The sequence below is a fragment of the Monodelphis domestica genome, chromosome 3 (genome assembly GCF_027887165.1).
Source record: "Monodelphis domestica isolate mMonDom1 chromosome 3, mMonDom1.pri, whole genome shotgun sequence".
Classification (NCBI taxonomy): Eukaryota; Metazoa; Chordata; class Mammalia; order Didelphimorphia; family Didelphidae; genus Monodelphis; species Monodelphis domestica.
In genome coordinates this window covers 74,503,699-74,527,371 of record NC_077229.1, presented here as the reverse complement: position 1 = coordinate 74,527,371, position 23,673 = coordinate 74,503,699, and the positions used below count along the sequence as shown (strand labels likewise).

The following is a 23,673-nucleotide window of genomic DNA, read 5'->3' as shown; positions in this document are numbered from 1 at the left end:
TAACCCTTTTCAGTTTTGTCTCCCCTCCAAATAGTATTAAAGAAGAAGAAATGGATTTTTTGAATACAATACCTCTATGATTGTGAAACATACACGTTTTTAACATTCTTGTTTTTCTTCCTACATGTGCCATACAGTATTTGAATTTTTCTCTCATTTTTTGCATTTGAAGCACCCATCACCAGTATTGAGATTTTCTTTTAACTATTTTTTTATTTTTTGCAATAGAATAAGCTAAGATGTCTATTTACCTAGCATATAAATGCATACCCAAAAGCTTTAGACTATGAAAACCTGCCATTTATTGATAAATGTTATGGGACTGTGATTAATGTTTGTTTCTGATTCTTTTTTAATCTTCACATCATCAACTTGCATGTATTTAATTATCATCTCTAAGCTAATGATTCACAAACTTACTTGTCCAGCCTTAACCTCTGTCCTGACTTTAGGCTTCTATCTCCAACTACCAAGTAAATATTACGAACTAGATGTCCAGGAGATATCTTAAATGCAAAATGTCCAAAGCTAAACTCATTCTCTTTTTCCTCCAAACTCTCTCCTTTTCCTAAATTCCCAGTAACTACTGAGGGCACCACTATCTCCTCAGTTCCCTTGGCTCACAACCTATGTGTTATCCTCAACTTCTCACTCACATCTCATATCTATTGTTCTGCCAAATCTTTGCTTTTACCTTCACAACATCTCTTGTATATGCCCCCTTTTCTCCTCTAAAACTGCCACACCCTGATACAAAACCTCATTGTATTATGCCTGGACCATTATATTTTGCTGGTGGGTCTGCCTGTTCCAGATCTCATTCCACTCCAGTTCATTTTCAACTCAGTTATCCAAGTTATCTTCCCAAGTTCAGGTCTGAACATGTCTCTTTCACACACAACCCTTCTTACCCCTCAACCCAGTAAATTAATTGACTATCAGCTCCAAGGTAAAATGTCATCTTCTGTTTGCCAAAAAAAATGCCTTTAGAACCTTCTACTCTCAAACCTGCCTACACTCCTTATATCTTATACCTCTGTCCTCCAATTAGGTTGCACAGTATTGGACCTAGAGTCAGAAAGTCTTGAATTCAGATATGATGTCAGACACTAGTTGTATGACTCCTACCATATTATTTGACCTCCATCTGCCTCAATTTCCAAAACTATAAAATTAATATAATGGTACTATCTACTAGGGTTATTGTGAGGATTGAGTGAGATGATGTTTTTGTAAACCCTTTACCTTCTCTTAGAATACACAGTATTGATTCTAAGGCAGAAGAGCAGGAAGGGTTAAGACACAGGAGTTAAAGGTCACACGACTAGGAAGCAGATGAAGTCACATTTGAACCCAGGACCTCTTATCTCCAGACTTGGTTCTCTATCCACTGAGTAATCTAGCTACCCACAATAATATTTGTAAAGTACTTAGCATAGTGCCTGGTAAATAGTAGGTGCTTAATAAATGTTTGTTGACTAACAATGTAAGATTATATGTGATTCATATTAAGATAATTTAAGAAACATAGATTTAGCCATAGAAACATTTTAAAATCTTCAGCAATCGAGGCAAAAAACAAGAAAACTATATTCTTTAAAATGAATGAGAAGAAAAGGAGATCAAGACTGATCATGTAGTGAGAATCAGTGATACCAGATTGAAAGAATATTGTTGTAGTGATGACTCATGAAATATTAAAAGACTTTCAGCATAGATTTGTGTAGCTGCATCACAGTCTGCACCTTTGAAAGTAGATTTAGAATTAGAAGGGATCTTGTAAGTCATCTAGTCCAATTCCCTCGTTTGACAGATAGGGAAATGGAACTTATTTTTTCCCCTTTTTTCTTTTTCATTTTTCTTTCCCCATGGTTACATGATTCTTGTTTTCTCCCTCCCCTCTTTCTTCCCCTCTCCTTGAGTTGACAAGCAATTCCACTGGGTTATAAATATATTATCACTCAAATCCTATTTCCTTTTTATTCATTTTTGTAATAATCTTTTAAAACCCAAACCCCAAATCATATACCCATATAAAAAGTGTTAAATCACATGTTTTCTTCTGGATTTCTACTCCCACAGTTCTTTCTAATCAGTTCCTCAGAGTTGTCCTGGATCACTGCATTACTTTTAGTGGCAATTTAGTAGCAAAGTCGATTACATTTGATCATCCTACAGTGTTTCAGTTACTGTGTACAATGTTCTCCTAATTCTGTTTATTTCACTCTGCCTCAGTTCATGGAGATCTTTCCAGTTCTTATAGGAATCAAGCAGTTCATCATTCCTTATAACACAATAGCATTCCATCATCATCATATACCACAATTTGTTTAGCCATTACCCAATCAAGAGGTTTCCCTTTATTTTCCAATTTTTTGACACCACAAAAAGCACAGCTATAAATATTTTCTTACAAACAGATCCTTTACTATTTTTTATCTCTTTGGGGTACAAACCTGGTAGTGGTATAGCTTGATCAAAGGGCAGGCATTCTTTTAAAGCCCTTTGGGCATAATTCCAAATTGCCTTCCAGAATGGTTGGATCAGTTCACAACTCTGCCAGCAACACATTAGTGACCCAATTTTGCCACATCCCCTCCAACCTTTATTATTTTCCTTTACTCTCATATTGGCCACTTTGCTAGGTATAAAGTGGTACCTCAGAGTTGTTTTGATTTGCAGGAAATGGGACTTATAACAAAGAATCCTATCTACCTCCAGAGAAAGAACTGTTGGAATCAGAATGCAGGCAAAAACATATGATATTTCAGTTGTTTATTTGGATATATGTTTTGAGATTATGGTTTTATAAGATTATTACTTATAAAAATGAACAATGTAGAAATATATTTAACATAATACATATATAACTCAGATCAAATTGCCTGCCAGCACTAGGAAGTGGAAGGAAAGGAAAGGAGAGAGATAAGTTCAGTCTTATAACTTAGGAAAACTTGTATGAAAATTTGTTATAATATGTAATTGGTAATAAGTAAATTTTAAAAAGATAATTACTAATGTAAAAGAATAAGAAACCTGGGCCAAAATCTGGGCTGAAAATTCAACTTTACTGTGGGCACAAAATAAGTTGGAGGCCTCACCATACCCAGATGTGTTAATACCCCATATAGATATTCAAAAGTATGTTTATAGGGTTTTTGATAGCTAATTAGAATAAGTTATTAACACAGAAGAAAGTACAGAGGCTGTTAAGAAATATGCAATGGTAATTGATAACAAGGGTTTGGAACATTTGCTACAAAGTCCTAAAAGTTCAGTACAGGATTGACTATCATACTATTATTTAGATCCAAGTAGCCTTTCTTGGCCACCATATTCTGGGAAGCCTATAGTGCTGTGGTGGGGAACCTGTGGCACATGTGCCAAAGATGACACACAGAGGCCTCTCCTTAGGCATGTGCAGGCCCCTGGCTTGGTTGGCTGGGAGGTTGGCCCTACCCCCAAATGCAGGGGGTGGGACATTCTAACCCCTCTCCACTGTTTCAAGGGCTGAGCAAGGTGAGGTTGAGCCCCAAGTGTGGCCGCTCCCCTCTAGCCCACTCCCAACCCTACCCTAAGGCTCCTGAGAGCTTTAGTAGAGGCTCCTCACTCCCCTCATATTGGCACTCATCATCCTGCAAAAGGTACAAAGTCCTTTTAGTCTTTGTGGACACCCTTACTGGGTGAATAGAACTGGTAACAGTCCTGCTTTTGTAAGCAAAGAATTGATTGGGTCCAGGCCCTTTGGATTGCACTGGCCCTAATTAAAATAACCCCCTGGGCAAATCTACAGCTGAGCCTCATTCACCAAGCCCTAAAGGAATTCCCCTGTCAGATCTCCCTAATCCTTCAAAGGAGGATGGAGACAAAATCACACACCCAGCCCAAATGGAGGGATCCAACCAGCTAATACCTCTAACACCTCAGTGGGAGGGTCCCCATTAAACCATCCTATCCACCCCCACCGTTTTAAAACTGGGAGGGCAGAATATATGGACTAATGTCTCTTGCATTAAACCCTTTATCCCCCAGAAAAAGGTGGCAGGTCTGCTCTGTCTTGGTGCCTTAAAGACCTACCAAATGCCTGAGGCTTCCAGGAAATTCACATCCATTTTGGTTCTAGCATCTGCCTTTCACTTTCACCAGGCCCACTGGTATAAGTGCTTTGATACTGGTTGGGTCACTGATCCTTTTCCTTTTTTTTTTAACCCTTACCTTCCTTGTTGGAGTCAATACTGTGTATTGGCTCCGTGTTGGAGTTAATACTGTGTATTCACGCCGAGGCAGAAGAGTGGTAAGGGCTAGGCAATGGGGGTCAAGTGACTTGCCCAAGGTCATACAGCTGGGAAGTGTGTGAGGTCCAATTTGAACCTAGGACCTCCCCTCTCTAGGCCTGGCTCTCCATCCACTGAGCTACCCAGCTGCCCCCTCCCTTTTCGTTTTAATATGACTCATGCAATGTGTAGAAATTGCATTGGGAACCCTGTCACTTCCAGGAAGAGAATGATGATATATTCCTCTGATGGCACATACTGGTATCCTTGGTGGCCATGTTCCTGCACACAGTCATGCAATTGGGGATGAGGCATGGCACACAATGGGGGGCAGGCACTGGTGTTAAAGAGATTTTCTTAATCTCTCCCTCGATCTCTTTAAGAGGAAAGAGTGAAGGATTTCTAAGTAAGAGAAGAGCTGACAGGAATTTGTGGGCCAGAGATTCCTTTACCCAAGAGATGAGGAAGTTAAGGAAGGGACAGCTGGCAGTTAGAGGTCTTTTGCCTCTGGACCTTGAGGGAGCAGGAAGTTGGTCTATCTTTGTCTCAAAACTTGACAGTTTTGACTACTGACAGTTGGGATAGAGAAACAGATTTAAGGAATTAGTGGGTGATGAATATCTGTTTAATTAGGATGATAAGTAGTTAGTGAATCAATTTTAGGTAGCATAGGTTAGATAGGCCTGGCCTGGCCAGGCAAGAAGCACCTGTTCTTGAAGACAGAGTAGGGTTTTTAGAAATTTTAGATAGTACTAGGAATTTAGGTATAGTCATAGGGTATTAGAATAATAATCTCTCTTTCCTCCTGTCTATTTTCTATGTAAGGGTAAGAATTGTAAGGGGCAAAAATAAAAGGGTTGGACTAAATTTATAAGAGTATGGTTGCCAAGAATTATTACTCAGTTCCAAATGATTTTTTATGACAGTTTATTTACAAAAGGAGAAAGAGCGAAAGTAAGAAAATCAGAGAGAATAGATATTTACTCTGGTTTGTGGGAACCAGGCAGGGTTAAGAGACCTGCAAAGGGGACCCAAAGGTAAATTAAATAAGGGTTTTAGCCATGAGGCCTCCTCTAAGACTAGGGGCCTCTCCAGAGGCTAGTACCTCCAGAACAAACCAGGTAAGGGAGTAGGTCTTTTTCACTCATCCACATGGTAGTTCTAAGGGAAAATAGGAAGGCAGTCCAAGGTCCTCAGCCAGAGCTCCTCCAGGGTCAAGTTGAAGGCAAAAGCCCTAGTCACAGGAAATTCTTGCCACTTTTAAAGACCATTCCTTTCATCACTTCCTGTGCCTTCCTTCCACTTTTACGTGGACCATTTACTGCTAAAACTTTGCTTAGGACTACCCAGGGGGCAGTCAGTGGGTTCTGATTCATCACCCACTTTCACACACATGAGTCACAGACCTCCCCCACTTAAGGAAAAGTGGGGTGTAAATAGGCTTCTGGTGATTAAAATGTAAAAATTGGGAGGGGAGAGTTAATTCCCTCTTCATTTCTATCTGTACTTCTTAAATTAAACTCAGTGTTTTATCAAACTGTTCTCACTTTTGTCAGACTCCTACCATTTAACCCTAATACTGGCATATAGTAGGGGGATGAGGCAGGAATAGCACAGGGTCCCCAAAAAGTCTCAAAAGGTTGTCTGTCACTGCTATAGTCTGCTTTAGTGGCATAAATCTTTAAAGGATAAAACAACACCTGAGCAGATCAAAGTTGTTTTCATATTAGCTTATCAGGCCAACTGTACACTCGCTACTCCCAGTGAACCCAGCTCTTCTGCATGGGTTTCAGCTTTCCTAGATAACTAAACAGACCTAAAGAATTATTCTTTAATATTATTCATTGCTATAATATTCTAATACATCAAGCTATATATTTTCTAATACTGTAATTAATATTGTATTACAAAAATTTATATATATAGTGTTAATAACTGAATCTAATTTTCCAAAAATTATAATTATAGTTACTTATTGAAAGGATTATATGTGATCATTTTGTTCATAATCAGTAATATAAAGGAAATAGAACAATTTTCCTTTCACCAATGGTCTTGGTTACCAATCTAATGGCCTCTTCTTAGTCCTCATCCTTCTTGAAATCCACAGCCTTTGATATTGTTGATCGTTTTCTTTTCAAATGAGATAACATTTGTAAAATATTTAGCACAGTTCCTGGCACATAGTAGACATTTAATAAATATTTTTTTTTTCTCCTTGATACTCCCTTGCTTCTAGGTTTCTGTGATACTACTCTCTCCTAGTTCTCTTCCTACTTAGTGGATAGCTCCTTCTCAATCTCCTTTGTAGGATCTTTTTCTAGGTCATTCCCATTAACTGTGGGTGTTCTCTTGGGCTCTATCCAGGACTCTATTCTCCCTCTAGACTATCTCATCTGGTCATTTCATCAGCTCCCATGGATTCAATTATCTCTATGCTGATGATTATCAAATATGCATATATGTGTGTATATATATATATATGTATGTATATATCTCCCCCTAATCTCTTTCCCAGCCTCCAATATCACATCTCCATCTGCCTATTATACATCTCAGATTGGATATCCTATAGATAACTTAAACTCAACATATCCAAAATTGAACTCTTCTTTCTGCCCCCAAACCTCCGTCCTTCCAAATTACCCTATCCCTGGGAGATTATAACTCTCCTCCCAGTCTTACAAACTTACAACATAGGTGTCATCCTCAACTCCTTACTCTCAATCCTCCATGTATAAGCTATTACTAAGTCCTGTCAATTTTAGTTTTATGACATCTCTTGAATACACTCTCTTCTCTCCTTTGACACTGCCACCACTCTGAACTATTGAAATATCCTGCTGGTGTGGCTGCCTGCTTCTTCTCACCCCATCCCAATCTATCCTTCATTCAGTCATCAAAGTGATTTTCCTAAAGTGTCATCCCCTACCAGACTCCTCTGGCTCCCTATCATATGTCAGAATCAAATATAAAATCCTCTATTTGGTGTACAAAGCCCTTTATAACCTCCCCTCTCCAGGCTCCTAAACGCCTTAAATTCCCTCTAACCTCTCCTATTCTTTGTATAGTGGCATTTGCCCCTTTGTTGTTCCTCACACAAGAAATTCTAGGTCCAGGAAACCTTCTTTGGTTTCCCCCACAATTCTGGAGTCAGTGAATGAAGCTAGTAATTGATACGTCTTGGGGCAACTAGATTCTCAGTGGTTAGAGAGCCAGGCCTAGAGACAGAAAGTCCTAGGTTCAAATCTGGTCTCACATACTTTTCTTTCTTTTTTTTTTTTTAATATATTTTATTTGATCATTTCCAAGCATTATTCGTTAAAGACATAGATCATTTTCTTTTCCTCCCCGCCCCATCCCCCATAGCCAACGCGTAAGTCCACTGGGCATTAGATCACATACTTTTTAATTGTATAATCTTAGGCAAGTCATTTAACCTCCTTAGCCCTTACTGTTTTTCTAACCTGCCTAGCCCTTACTGTTTTTCTGATTTGGAATCAGTACTTAATACTTACTTTGAAGGATTGTTGTGAAGATGAAACGAGGTAATATTATAAAGCACTTTGCAAACCTTAAAGAGTCATATAAGTCCTAGCTGTTATTTATCAACAACTGCTTATAAAGCTCTCTGCTAAGGAGAAAGAAAGGTTGGGAAGGAAGGACTAGTAGTGTACTTTGATGGAGGAAGAACTGCACTGTTAAGACATGGAACCTCAGTACTAAGTTATAAGTGCTCCTTAGTGAGTCACTTCTTGGTTTTGTGTTTAGAGATGGGAGCCTAAAAGTGTAATTGAGTATATTTTTGGATTTCAGGTGTATTGGTTTGCTACTGAAAATAGGCAGCTGGAGTGCATCCACAGGGGGAAAAACAAAGTAAGTTATTAGTATAAAAACTGAAATTAGTCATTTCCACATTGAACAGGCTTTTAAACTGCTTTAAAATTTTACTTAAACTTCTTAAGATATTTTTATTTCAATTCAAGCGTCTAGCACTGTTACACAATTCTTTCACACTAATCATTATCCTCTAAATTTTCAGAAACATACTTTTATACACTTAATTCACACTTTTATATGGTGCAGCTCTGCTAGATGGTATACTAAATATTTGTTTTTAAATTATTTTCTCCTCTGCTTTTGCTCACATTGTTTTCCATACCTGGAATGCTCTTTGCTCTTCTCTTCTTTATGGTTTTCTTAATCCTGTCCACCCTTTGAGATTTATCTTGAATTTCTTATCTATAGAGCCTTCCTAGCCATCTCTGGCCCACACTGATCCTCCTCTAAACTGTAGGACACGGCATTATAGATAGAACCCTGTAGCCAAGAGTCCAGTAGTAGCTCTGCCTCTAAGGTGGTTGTAGGACCTGGAACAACTGGTTTAACCCCTCTGGGTTGGTCTCCCTCTCTCCTTCCTTCCTTCCTTCCTTCCTTCCTTCCTTCCTTCCTTCCTTGCTTCCTTCCTTCCTTGTTTCCTTCCTTCCTTGCTTCCTTCCTTCCTTGCTTCCTTCCTTGCTTCCTTCCTTCCTTCCTTCCTTCCTTCCTTCCTTCCTTCCTTCCTTCCTTCCTTCCTTCCTTCCCTTCTTCCTTCCCTTCTTCCTCCCTCCCTTACCTTTTGACTTAGAATCAATACTAAGTATTGGTTCCAGGGCAGAAATGTGGTAAGGACTAGGCAATGGAGATTAAGTGACTTGCCCAAAGTCACACAGCTAGATGTATATGCGGCCACATTTGAATCCAGGACCTCCTGTCCCTAGGTCCATAGGTCTGATAGGCTCTCTATCCACTGAGCCACTTAGCCATCCTTTTTGTCTACTTTAAAATGAGGGAGCTGGACTTGTTCATCTATGAGGTCCCTCCTAGCTCTGATATCTTGTAATTCTATATTACCTTGGGTTACTTACTAGCTGTATTCTAATTTGCTTATAGTTTTGAGGCCTCTTGAAGACAGTGCTAGATTTGAGAGTCTAGTAAAGTATTTTACAAAGTTCAGATCATTCTCTACATGATAATTATTTATCTCATGGCTCTCTCCTTCAGCTTTTTTGGGATTTGTCAGTGTGGATATCCTTTCTACCACCAAAGAACATGGAATTTCTATAGTGGACAGCTCCCAAGAGTTGCTGTGGCTGAAAAATATGTCACCTGATGTCACCCTAGAACAAGATTTTCTAGACTTAGCTCAACAGGCCTGCAGAAAACTCCAGGACTATCTCAAAAGCCTAAAACTTCAATGTCACATCTTGGCATACAGGTTTTGGGGGCATGCGGAAGAGAGCAGAAGGAAATAGTATAATCTTAGAATATTCTTTAACATTTTGAGCAGTTTAGGCCTCATCTTTTCAGCTCAAATGTAAACTCCTCAAGAACAAAAACCCTGTTACACCATTGTGTTCTAGAGTACCTGTGCATAGGGAGCATTCGGTATTTATTAATCTCATCTGTTCTTAGTGAGCATAGGGTATATAACTCAGAGCACATAAAAACATCTCTAATTAGCTATATGGTTTGCCAGGTGAAATGAGTGAATTCATAAGAGGGTTAGTCCACAGTGGTAAAATGGCTCTAAATGGCATCATGAGAATTAGTTGGATAAGCATATAAATATTTTAGACAAGAATAGACTTTTTAAAGACTTAATAATCATCTTCAAATATTTGAAAGTCTATGCTATGAAAGAAAAATTACATTTACTCAGAGGCAGCAGCGAGGTGGTTCAGTGGATAGAGAGCCAGGCCGGGGTTCAAGTGTGGCCTCTAGCTTTGTAACACTGGGCAAGTTATTTGACATCCACTGTCTAGCCCTTACAGCTGCCTTGGAATCACTACTTGGTAGACAGAAGGTAAGGTTTTTTTTAAAAATTGAACTCACCCAGTTTGGCCCTAGAAGAGATTGTGAGGAAGTTGTACAGAATTAGATTTTGGCTCAATATAATGAAAAATCCCTTCTCGTGGAGAGCTGTTCAAAAGTAGAATGGGCTGTCTGATGAATTCTCCATAACTGTCAATCTGCAAGCAGAGAATCAGAGAGCCTTAGAACAGAAAGAAATCTTAGGGATCATCTAGTCCAACCCCCTCATTTTGAAGATGAAGAAATAGGCCGAGATTGAAAGTAATTTGCCTGTGGCCACAGTGACACAACTTTGATTTGAATTCAGGCCCTCTGACAGTAAATCCAATGTTCTTTCAATGATAGAAACTAGTCAACTCCTTGTTTGGGATGTTTTAGGAGAGATTCCTGTTCAGGTATGAATTGTACACAGTACATGGGGGGGGGGGGGAGGGCAGACGGGGAAGGTGCTGATATCCTTTCCATTACTGTGATTCTATGATTTTAAAAGATTTGAAAATATTGTGGATGTTCATTTTTTTTCTTCCCTGTTTTAGGTACAATGTCGAAATTATATCCTCCTTCTCCACAAGATAAATGAAACAACTTTTTATGTTTGTGGGACTAATGCATTTCATCCAATTTGTGACTCCATGGTAAGCATTTATATGAGCCAACTGTTGGTTGCTTGTTTAAGTTTCAGAAAGTGTTCATGCAGTTCATGACTTTTTGACATTACAATTAAATGTATATTGTCCTCATTTTAGTCTCTTACACCAAAGCCCCCAACTTCTCTTCCTATCTCATCAAAAGCAACTCCCCCTAGGGGGCAGCTGGGTAGCTCAGTGGATTGAGAGTCAGGCCTAGAGATGGGAGGTCCTGGGTTCAAATTTGACCTCAGACACTTCCCACCTGTGTGACCCTGGGCAAGTCACTTAACTAACCCCCATTGCCTAGCCCTTATCACTCTTCTGCCTTGGAACCAATACCTAGTATTGACTCCAAGACAGAAGATGAGGGTGTTTAAAAAAAAAAAAAGGAACTCCCCCGCTTCCCTTTATCTGCCCCTAGCGCCACCATTATCCCCAACACCCATACTAGAACACTTGGTCTCATCCTTGATTCATCCCAATCCTACATATCTTCACAGTTAACAAGTCCAGCTCATTGGTTCCTAGCATTGTTTCTTAGTTCAGTCCCTTTTACTTCTCATTACATCAAACCCATGTAACTGCAGTTTTCTTCTTCCAACTAGTTTCTGTGCCTCCAGGCTCTCTTCCTCCAGTCCAACCATTTCTACAAATTTAGCAAACAAGGAAGAACTTATAGTGTTGGCTGCTAAAGCAGATACAAAATCCTGGTATATCAATTATAGTCTACTAGTGGGGCAGAATATACAATTTTCAGGGACTTCCTGTTCCTGTTCCATGACTAGTTCTCTAAAATAAAATGCAAGGTCCTCAGTGTGGTTTTTTAGACTTTTACAATTTGACTCCCACCTTTCCAGTGTCATTTCATATTACATCCCTTTACATACTCTGTTTCAGTAAAACCGAATTGTTAGTTATTTTCTTTGTACAACATTGTATCTCCTGTCTCCATGCCTTTGTACAGAGGGTTCCCCATGTCAAGAATGTACTTCCTCCTCACCCCAACCTCAAAGACCCCCTCACTTCCCAGACATCTCAGTTGCTACCTGAGACACTGAGGACATTCTAGGTGTAGGGAACAATAAAAGCAAAGATTATCAAAGCTGGAAAGTGTGGGTCATGTTTGGTAATAAATATTTCTTGTAGAGTAGTCCACTTTGGCTGCAGCATAGATTGTGTGGAAGGGAGACATGATATAAGGCCCAAAAAGTATGGAGCAGCCAGTTGTGGAGTCCTTCAAATGTCAAGCTAAGGAGTTTGAACTTTATTTGGTAGGCATTGGGAAGTTACTCAGTCTCTTAATAAGTGCTTTATTTAGTTCTATATATCTTCTCTATGAGCTTTGCACTTGGTCATAGGAATACAGTTACAGGGAATGAAACAATTCCCCCAAAGAATGAAACACAAGGAGCTTATGTTCAAATGGAAGAGACAAGTACATATGGGGATTTAAAGTGAATAAATGCAATCAAATGCAAAATACAAGGCTGAGAGAGAGGGCACACTAGCAATTGAAAAGAGCAGGAAAGACTTCATGAAGATAGTGCTTGAGCTACATCTTGAAGAGAGTTACTCTCTGAGGTGGAGGTTATAGAGGGAGGGAATTCCAGGCCTGGGATATAGCTAGTGCAAAGTCCCAGAGATAGAAGATGGAATATCACGGAGTCTCACAGAGAACTCTAGTGTAATTGGATTGCAGAATGTTCTATGGGGAGTTGTGTACAATGAGATCAGAAAAATAGGTTGGAACTAGGTTGTAAAGGCCTTTTAAAAACTAAACAGAGGTTTTATTTTATCCTAAAGATTGATACAGAACCACTGAAATCGATTAAGTATAGAGGTGACATAGTCAGATTTTAAAGCTTCAGTGTACAATAGACCAAAGTAGGAAGAACCTTGAAATCAGTGTGACCTAATTAGGAAGTTGTCACAATAATCTAGGTGAGAGGTGAGAAGGGCCTAAATTAAGGTGCTAGCTATAGAGAGAAGGAATTGGGTTCAATATTGTAGAACTAGAAATAACAAGTTTTATCAACATTAGAATAACCTTTCTTAGATACTTTTCAGTAGATTTATTCATTGGGAAATGCTCTTGGGGCAGAGAGGTAGTACAGTCAATAGACTGCCAGGCCAGGAGTTAGAAGGACTGGGGTTCAAATCTGGCTTCAGATACTTCCTAGCTATGTGATCCTAAGCAAGTTACTTAACTCTGATAGCCCTGCTGCTCTTCTGTTGAATTGATCTACATGGTTTTCAGACCCCATTATGTCTCATCAATCTCACTACTTCCATCCAGTTAACGCAGTTCACAGTCATAGATTCATTCATGCCTTTGCTCATGATCTTCTACCCTCTTAGAATGCCTTCCCTCCCTGTAAAATATACTTTAACTGAACCCAGTTAGTCTTTTCTCTCTAAGAATCTTCCCTAGCTATGCTGGCTTCTGTTGTTCTCTTCCTTTCTAAATTTCTCTATACTTGCTGTGTCCACGATTTCATGTTGGCACTTCTGGGTAGAAAACACTACCATTCTTCTAATTTTCCTCATACCTCAGGTTTATCTTCAAGTCCTCATTCTTCCTCCTCCACATATCCAGTGAGATGTCAGATCCTGCCCTTTCTCTCTGCACATCTCTCACTTCTGATCCCTTCTCTACCCTCACACAGCTACCACTTAGATTCAGGCCCTCATCCCTTCTTGCATCCATTATTATATGTCTAATGATTGATTTCTGTACCTTAAATCTCTACCCACTCTGATCCATTATCAGCCCTGCTGCCAGAGTGATTTTCCTTAAACACAGGTCTGACCATGTTATTCCTTGACTCAGTCTACTTGAGTCGACTCCCTGTCAACTCCAGCCAGGCCCCTTCCTATCTCTTCAGCTTCATACCTTACTCTCCCTCCCACACTGCAGTCCAGCCAAACCTATATTGTGTCTGATCTTTACACAGGATACTCTATCACCCATCTGCATGACTTTTTCCTGGCTGTCATCTGTGCCTGGAAGGCCCTCTTCAATTTTGCCTCAGAGAATTCCTCTCTCCCTCAAGGTGGAGCTCAGACATTACCTTCTCCAGGAAATCTTCCCTGATTTCTTCAACTACTAGTGCCCACCCTGTCAAACTCCCCTCTTTAAACTATTGAGTATTTATTTGTAATTTGCTTTCTTTTTGTTTATTCTCTCTGTATTTATCAATGTAATTCTGTCCCTTTTAGAATGTACTTGTTCATCTCCACAGAATTTTAACACAGAGCCTGGCAACTTTGGTGTTTAATAAATATTTGTTTGGGGTTTTTTAAACCCTTACCTTCTGTCTTAGAATTGATACTAAATATTTATTTCAAGGCAGAAGTCTTTGGGCTAAGCAATTGAGGTTAAGTGACTTGCTCAGGTTACACAGTGTCAGAGGCCAGATTCAAACCTAGGACCTCCCATGTCTGGCTCTCTATGCATTGAGCCACCAACTTCCTCAGAAATATTTGTTGTTTGGTTGGTTATAATGTATGTGCCTTGTTTCCCCAGCTAAATTATAAACTTGTTATTTGTTTTTTCTTTCTTTTTTTAAAATTAAGTTTATTTAATTAATTAAGAATATTTTTCCATGGTTACATGATTCATGTTCTTTCCCTCCCCTCCTCCCAACCCCCCTCCCCAAGCCAATGAGCATTTCCACTGGGTTTTACATGTATCATTGATCAAGACCTATTTCCATATTATTAATATTTGTACTAGAATGATTGTTTCGAGTCTACATCTCCAATCATGTCCCCATCAACCCATGTGATCAAGCAGTTGTTTTTCTTCTGCGTTTCTGCTCCCACAATTCTTCCTCTGAATGTGGATAGTGTTCTTTCTCATAGATCCCTCTGAATTGTCCTGGGTCGTTGCATTGCTGCTAGTAGAAAAGTCCATTACATTCAATTGTGCCGCAGTGTACCAGCCTCTGTGTACAGTGTTCTCCTGGTTCTGCTCCTTTCACTCTGCATCAATTCCTGGAGGTCATTCTAGTTCACATGGAATTCCTCCAGTTTATTATTACTTTGTGCAGAATAGTATTCCATCACCAACATGTACCACAATTTGTTCAGCCATTCCCCAATCTAAAGGCATCCCCTCATTTTCCAATTTTTGGCCACCACAAAGAGCACAGCTATGAATATTCTTGTACAAGTCTTTTTCCTTATTATCTCTTTGGGGTATAAACCCAGCAGTGCTATGGCAGGGTCAAAAGGCAGACAGTCTTTTATCACCCTTTGGGCATAGTTCCAAATTGCCCTCCAGAATGGTTGGATCAATTCACAACTCCACCAGCAATGAATTAGTGTCCCTACTTTGCCACATCCCCTCCAGCATTCATTACTTTCCTTTGCTATCAAGTTAGCCAATCTGCTAGGTGTGAGGTGATACCTCAGAGTTGCTTTGATTTGCATTTCTCTGATTATAAGAGATTTAGAGCACTTCTTCATGTGCTTATTAATAGTTTTGATTTCTTTATCTGAAAATTGCCTATTTATGTCTCTTGCCCATTTATCAATTGGGGAATGGCTATAAGCTTTTTTTAGAGTAAGGACCTTATTATGTATTTCTGTTGTAGCCTTTCCCCCTGAAGAGTTGCTGAATGTTTACCATATAGGATTGAATTCAATGACCCCTCTGCTGTAAATCTAGGTTGGTTGCTTCCTACAGCTGTGTGGTTTAGTGGAAAGAATGTTAGATCTGCATCAGAATCTGTTTTGACATTTGACATTTATTATCTTTGTGACTTGGGGCAAGTCTCAGTCTTTTGAAGCCTCAGTTTTCTCATCTGTATAATGAAGAGGTAGAATTAAATTTACTCTAAAAGCCCTTCCTGGCCTAAATCTTATATTCTTGAGCCTTAATTACCTTATCTATAGAAAGGGGATGACTGCCCTTGCACTACCTCCTCCCTTAAGTTGCCAGGACCAAATGAGTGTATGTGAGGGGCCATGTACCTGTAAAGTTCTGTGGATATATCATTTGTATTTCAGACAGTGCCATAGTCCATTTCTGATGTTTAACCCAGGTTATCAACAATACAGAGATGCATCTAGAGGGAAAGGAAAAGGAGAGCAGAGGGGAATGTCCATTTGATCCCACTCTCAAGTATAGCTCCGTGTTTGTTGGTAGGTACTGTCCCAGAAACTAGAATCTCCAGTCTTAAATCCTTCTCTACTACTTTATTGTGACATAAATGTTGACTTCTGTAGAGAGCAGGCTCACACAAGTAACACCACTGCTCATCCAATTAATCAGAACTCTAAGGTATATAAGCCCAAATAAGGTTGATAATTAATGGCCAAATCAGGTTTCTTCTCTGAAATGTGGTTTTTATTATAGTAGAGGCTTAAAATATCAAAGTATTTCTAAAAGTAATAAAATAGTAAGATCTTAAATTAAATTATATGAGGCATTTAGGATATGTTGCAGCCTGCTCACTTATGCAGAATTCTCTTAATTCTGACTCTCACTTAAATCTCATGTTTATGAAGCTCCTACTAAATTTTCAGAAATTATCCCTGCTGTCCCTCTACCCTGCTTCAGAAAGTCTTACTATTGACATAGCTTAGAAATGTCTTATTTTAAAATGTTAAATTCATCCCTAGGCACTCCTTAAATGAATCTAATTGTTATCATAAGGCAAAGTTACAACTAAGAGTGAAAAAAGTTTCATAAGGGATGAGGAAATTGGAAAAATAAGTAGGAGAGAGAGAGTGAGTTCAGGGAAAGGGAAAGGAAATGGACATTTGATAGTAGAAAAGAATCCAATTTTTTATTCTTAAATTTAATAATTTAAATTATAATTTGATGCTTCTTTATTGCCTATAGGATAGTCTTAGGAAGGATATAATAGCTGTCTCCAAATATTGAAGTATTATCACCTAGGAGACAGGGATTATACTTACTCTATTTAAACTCAGAAAGAAGAATTAAGAATAATTGAGTGAGAAAAGAGTTGTTTGTGAGAGTAAGGTGGGAGGGGGATTATAGAAAGATAGATTTTGATGCTATTTATATAATGAAAAGCTTCATACATCCAGAAGTTTCATAAAATTAAATTTAATGCTAAATAAATTTAACTAATTAAATTTCATAAAATTAAAAGATTAAATTTAAATTAAATTACTTTCCAAAAAAAAAGTAAGTTACCTGTCTTTAGAGAGCTCCAGGAAAAGACTGGATGACCACTGTTTAGATATATGTTGAGGGAATTCCCATTTAGGTAGGGCTTGGGCTAAATAACTTCAAAGGTCCCTTCCTGTGCCAACTCTCTAGTATTAAAATCCAAACTCCTCAGCTTCCTAGATTTCATAGAAAGTTCTTCTGCCTCTGTAGTCTAGTTCTTTTGTCCCTCCCATTTCTGTTCCATGATTTATATTCTAAGGTTCTTTTTAGTGCCTACATTTGATGTTCTGGGTTTTAAGATCTTTCCTAATCTAATATATTATGACTTCTTTTCCTTGGAATTTTCCCTATTGAGTGTAGTTACTCGACTTACTTTTCTGGGGAATTTTGGCTATTTTTCTAATCATTTTAATAAATATTGTCTATACCTGTTTTTCTTCTGGTTTATTCACAGATGGTGCACTTTACTCTGCTACCTACAACAACTTTTTGGGTACTGAGCCTATTATATTTCGAGGATTAGAAAATCGTTTAAGGACAGAATTCAAAACATCTTGGTTGAATGGTAAAAGACATTTATTCAACTTAAATTCAACACTTAAAGTAATTCTATTCAAGGAAAGTAGAACTAAAGACAGAATTCAAGTCAGTTGAATATATATTTGTTTAAAAAAGCAATGCCTTAATTATTTTCACTTACTATGAGTTTTAGAATCTAATTATACTAGATAATCTTGAAGATCCCTTCCAAGTTCATCTTCTCTGTTCTGTGTTCTCAAGTCCCTAACTGAAATTTTTTATTCTGTCTAATGTTCCTTCCTGTTTTGATCTTCTGTGATCTAAGGTTGTTTCCAAGTCAATAAGTCAAATCAACAAGCGTTAATTAAGTTTTTACTATGTGCCTGGCTGCGTTAAATGCTGGGAATACAAAGGAAAGCCTCTCCCCTCAAGGAGCTAACATTCTGATCTTGGAGACAACTATGTACTTATAACTTTTACACAGTATAAATTGGAAATAATCTCAGCAGGAAGGTACCAGCATTTAGGAAAACCAGAATAGGCCTTGTTCAGAGGATGGTCTTTGAGGTGAGATGTGAACAAAGCCAAGAGGTGGGTTCAAAGAGGAAGAGCATTCCAGGCATTGCGTCTACCACAAATGAAAAGGCATAGAATCAGGAGATGAATATCCTCTGTGAAAAATAGCAAGAAGGCCATTATAACTTGGGAGTAAGGTATAAGAAGACTGGAAGGTAAGAAAGGGAACAGGTTATAAAAGGCTTAAAAAGAAAATAGGATTTTCTATTTGAATTCAAAGGTAATAGGTAGCCATTGGTGTTTATTGAGTTGGAGTTGAGGGGTGGCATGATCAGATCTCTTAGGAAGATTACTAGCGGCAGACTAGAAGATAGACTGAAGTGGAAAAATACTTAAGGGAAACAAATCAGAAAGCTATAACAGCTATCCATTCCACCTCTTGGGAGTTAAGAATGTAGGCCTCCTATGATCTAGAAAATCTATATAAAATTTTATGGCCCTCTCTTTATACCAAATGAAAATAATCTGATTTTTTTTCTTTTACAGAGTGTTTGCCTTATTACAAAATTAGGATTAGGTATTTGATCATAGACTCTTTAGTTTCTAAATTTTGTGTCATTTTATGGCTTTTATGTGTCATCTGTTGCTTCTGCAAAACTCCCTCTGAAATTCACATTTAGTTTCTTATGCCCACTCATGATATATCAAAACTGCAATGGGAAAAGTCATGATGTGGAAAGTATGCCTATACTGTAGTCTAGGCATGAGATGATAAGAGCCTACCCTAGAGTGACAGCTGTGTCAGAGGAAAGGAGGGAGTATATAGAAGAGATATGTCTTTGTTAAATTCAACAGTAGTTAACAACACATTGGATATGGGAGAATGAGAGAGAGAGAGCTAAGTTGTGAGCTAAAATGACTGTGAGAATGGTGATGTCCTCATAGTCAAAAAACAAAAAACTTTAGATGAGGGGAATTTAGAAATTTAGAAATGAGGAGGAGAGTAGCCAAGATGGAACAAGGTAGGCAACAACTCAGCTGACTCTTCATCAACTAAAATATTGCTTTAAATTGAATTTCAGAGTGACAGAGCAAAAAAAAAAAGAGGTTGGGGTAAGACATTTTTCCTTCACAAGAGAACTTGGGAGGTCAACGGGAAATATCTGTGACACCAGGGTGATGGTGGTTTTTGTGGAGTGCTAGTTCTAGTTGTAGATCCAGTGGCATTGTCTAGGTGTGTCAATTGTCAGAGTGAAAAGGAATATTAGTGCTTGAAGCCACAAGAATTCAGGGACCCTGGTCACAGTTCTAGGCAAGTGTTTGTGATTATTCACAAAGGAGTAGTGGCCCTGGTCTCAGTTCTGTGACAGAAAGGAACAGATAGCACTTGTGGCCACAGGAGAGCAGGGGACCATTTATTTTTAGGCCAAGAAGAACATTACCACTTGCAGCTATAGGAGGAAAAAGTCCCATCATAAACTAGGAAAGCAGTGACCACAACTTTCCTTGGATCATACCACCTTAGAAGCACAAACATTCAGATACCCAGAATTAGCTCTGAAAATAACAGTCTGAAAAACCCGAAGCTTGGGACAATGCCACCTGTTCCTCCAAAGCAGATGCTAACTTTAACATAAACTTGAAAGTCAAGAAATAGTCTAGGGAAATGGACAAGTGGCAAGAAAAAAGAAACAAAAAAAAAACAAAAACAAAAAAAACCCTGACCATAAAAATCTCCTATAGTGATAAACTCAAGACACAAACTCAGAAGAAGAAAATTGTCAAAAAAGCTATAGGCAAAGCCTCAAAGAATCAAAGAATAAATGTGAATTGGACATAAGCTCAGTTCATCTAGGAATTCCTAAAAGTGCTCAAAAAAGAGTTTTAAAATTAAATAAGAAGCAGAGAAAAAATTGAGAAGAGAAATGATACAAGAAATTTGTAAAAAGAAATTCCACAACTTGGTAAAAGAGGCACAAAAAATACTTTAGAAAATAGCATCTTTAAAAATAGAATTGGCCAAATGGTAAAAGAGGCACAAAAATCCTTTGAAGAGAAAAGTTTTTTAAAAACCAGAAATGGCCATATGGAAAGAGGTATAATAATTCACTGAAAAAAATAACATCTCAAAAAGTAGAATTGTTTGGGGCAGCTAGGTGCCTCAGTGGATTGAGAGCCAGATCTAGACAAAGGGTCCCGGGTCCAAATCTGGCCTTGAAATACTTCCTAGCTGTGTAACCCTGGGCAACACACTTAATCTCCATTGACTTGCTTTTACCACTCTTCTGCCTTGGAATCAATACCCAATATTGACTCTTAAGACCAGAGATAAGGGTTTTAAAAGAAAAGTAGAATTGTTCAAATGATACAAAAGCTACCTGAAGAAAATAATTCCTTGAAAATTTGTATTGGGCAAGTGGACACTAATTCAATATCAAGAAACTATAAAGGAAAGTCAAAAGAATAGGAGGGGGGAAATAGAAGAAAATGTGGAATATCTCATTGGAGGAAAAAACTGACCTGGAAAATGGATCAAGGAGAGATAATTTGAGAATTATTGAACTTCCTGAAGGCCATTATCAAAAAAAGAGGCTAGACAGCATATTTTTAAAAATTATCAAGAAAAACGCTCTGATCTCCTAGAACCAGCAAATAAAATATAAATTGAGAGAATCCATTGATGACTTCTGAAAGAGATACTAAAATGAAAACTCCTAGAAACATTATAGCCAAATTCCAGAGCTCCTACATTAAAGGCAAAAATATTGCAAGTAGCCAGAAAAAAACAATGTCTAGGAGCCATAGTTAGAAGCACACAAGATTTAGTGGCTTTCACATTAAAAGAGCAGAGGGTGTGGAATATGATATTCTAATTGCAACTAAGAATCACCTATGAGTATACACTCCTTCAGGGGAGAAAAATAGATATTTAATGAAAGAACTTTAAAGAATTTCTGATCAGGAGACCAGAGCTTAATAGAATATTTGACTTTAAAATACAAGATTCAAGAGAAGCATAAAAAGGTAAATAGAAAAGAGAAATCATAAGGGATTCAATAAAGTTAAACAGTTTACTTTCTTATATGGGAAAGATGATACTTCTAACTCCTGAGAACTTTATCATTAGTAAAGCAGTTAAGAGTATGTGTTGACAGAGGCATGGGTATGAGTTGATTAGGAAGGTAGGCTAGCAGTACAGATCATAAAAATCTCAAACGGTATAACAAAGCAGTAATCATCAAAACAATTGATAATGTCTAACAAATAGAATGGTGGTTCAGTGGCATTGTTTAGGTATGCAATACATAGTAGTAAATGACCATAGTAAAATCTAGTGTTTGATTAAACCCCAAAATCGAAACTTTTGGGTCAAAGAACTCATTATCTGACAAAAATTGCTGAGAAAACTGGCAAGCAGTTTGGCAGAAACTAGGTATTCACTATTTCACACTATATGCCAAGATAAGGTCAAAATGGATATATGATTTAAATATTAACAGTAATATCATAAGCAAATTAGAGGAACATGAAACATTTTGCCTATCATGTATAGATGAGAAAAGAATTTATGATCAAGCAAGAGATAGGATCTAGAGATGTAAAGTGGATGATTTTGATTATATTAAGTTAAAAGGTTTTTGCCCAAACAAAACCAACACAAGTTGTTAAATTTATTTGTGGTTGAACTCTAAATATATAATAAGTGGTTGCCAGGGATTTAAATTTCTAAATCCCAAATGAATTACTAAAGTAAAATGAATTTATTGTAGTTTATTTACAATAGAGGGAAGATATTAAGGAATGAGAAAGAGAAAACTCTGACTTCCTCTGAGCCAGTTAGAAAATTTAGCAGATTTCTTTTCCTGAAATTCTTCTCAAACAAAATTTTAAATATTGGATTTTTATTTATAAAAATACAATAGTCCCCCCTGAAGAGGGTGTTTATCAACAAGATCAGCTCAAAATGGTTGAGTTATGGGTGTATGAGTTAATTGTCAAAAGAAAAAATCAAAAACATAAAAGAAAAATAAATAAATAAATGGAAGAAAAAATTTAACTTTGAGAGAAAAACATCAAAAACTATATAAAATTTCTAAATAAAAAGAATAAATTCATAACAGGCCCTTGTATTAGGGTCCAATTAAAGTAATTTTTATCTCCTACAAATCTGTAGAAATGTTGTAGAAATGTTGTATTTACCCATTATGAGTCAGATCTACAGGAAGTTGCCATATCTTAAGAGAGAAACTAGATTTTCTTGTAAAAATGGAAGTGTCATTCCTTAGTCTGATCTTTTGTCATTTTTCAGGGATAGGGGAGCCAGAACAGTCAATTGTTAGGTACTTTCATAGAAAGTATTTTACGAGTGGAGTTCAATGAGTCCTGTGTCTTAACATGTCAAGTGCCACAACCTTGAGTCTCACACTAGGTTCAAGACCTTTCATATTGGTGTAGAAGTTCATCAGTCCCACATGGATTGGTTTCCTTTTGACCTGTGTGCTCTTTTGGCACTTTTCAGTTTAAATCTGTGCTTCTATGGCACTATGTAGATAAAATCTGTGCTCCATTTTTTTATCCCAATTTCTAGAATGAGACACAATCATAAATGACAGTCCCATAACATTTATCAATAAATGGAAAGTTTCCATGATCTAAAGCTTTTTGGGTATGAAATTTTATGCTAAACAAATGGTTATCTTAGCTTATTGCAAAAATCAAAAATAGTTAAAAGAAAATCTTTTCAATACAATTACATGTGCTTCAAATGCAAAAATTGAGAGAAAGAAAAGGAATAAAATACTGTATGGCACAAATAAAGTGCAATAAAATAGTATAGATCCATCAATAGGAAGTCTTATCATAATCAGTAGTTAAATACTATCAACCTAGTCAATTATTCATTATAAACAGAGGGTACTCATTTTATATGGCTACAATGAATCCATGAGTCCCTTTCCCCAATTTTAATAGTGTCGGTGTGAGTTAATAGGTCTTGGAATGATCCATCATAAGCAGGTTCAGTTGACCCAGTACATTTGAAATTCTTTATATACACCCTATCACCTGGGTTTAAATCATGAAGTGAGAAGTTTTATGGGGCCTGCTTGAACAGCAGCTCCAGAGTCATGGAGTTCTCGCAATTTTGTTTGTAATTGTCTGATATATGTAGCAATGGTTGTATTCCCTCCTAACAATGAGGTATAGGCAGGGGTAAATGGTTGTGCCTGAATAGGTGGATGTCCAAATAGCTTCTCAAATGGTGAGATGTGTAAATCACCTCTGAGTCTGCTTCTGAAATAAAATAGGGCCAGAGGTAGAATTTCAGGCCATTTTAAATGAGTCTCCATGCATAATTTTCCAATCATAGTTTTAAGTTCTTTATGCATTCGTTCAACATGGCCAGAGCTCTGAGGATGATATGGTGTATGAAATGTAGGAGTTAACCCCAAACATGAATAAATTTGTGATAAGACTAAATCAGTAAAATGTGTTCCTCTATCCAAGTCAATATGTGCTGGTAGGCCAAAACATGGAATAATTTCTTTTAAAAGGTCTTTGGCAACAAAAGCAGATGTGGGCCAAGCAGTAGGGAATGCTTCAGTCCACCTGGTCAGCTGATCAACTATGACCATACAAAATTTATACTGTCCAGCTTTTGACATAGAGATAAAATCAATTTGTAAATGTTCAAATGGTGTGTAGGTGAGAGGACATCCACCAAAGGCTTTTCCAT

The 23,673-nt window shown here is 37.7% G+C and overlaps 1 protein-coding gene across 1 annotated transcript in view; it reads left to right on the top strand.

Annotated features, from left to right (window-relative positions):
* The window catches only part of LOC103099055 (semaphorin-4D-like), an 89,087-nt gene that overhangs the window by 23,306 nt on the left and 42,108 nt on the right, over positions 1–23,673 (top strand). Inside the window, exons 3-6 of the mRNA XM_056822159.1 lie at positions 8,091–8,150; positions 10,664–10,762; positions 15,805–15,904; positions 17,359–17,469. Coding sequence (XP_056678137.1) covers positions 8,091–8,150; positions 10,664–10,762; positions 15,805–15,904; positions 17,359–17,469 — 370 coding nt within the window. The remainder of the gene's footprint in view (positions 1–8,090; positions 8,151–10,663; positions 10,763–15,804; positions 15,905–17,358; positions 17,470–23,673) is intronic.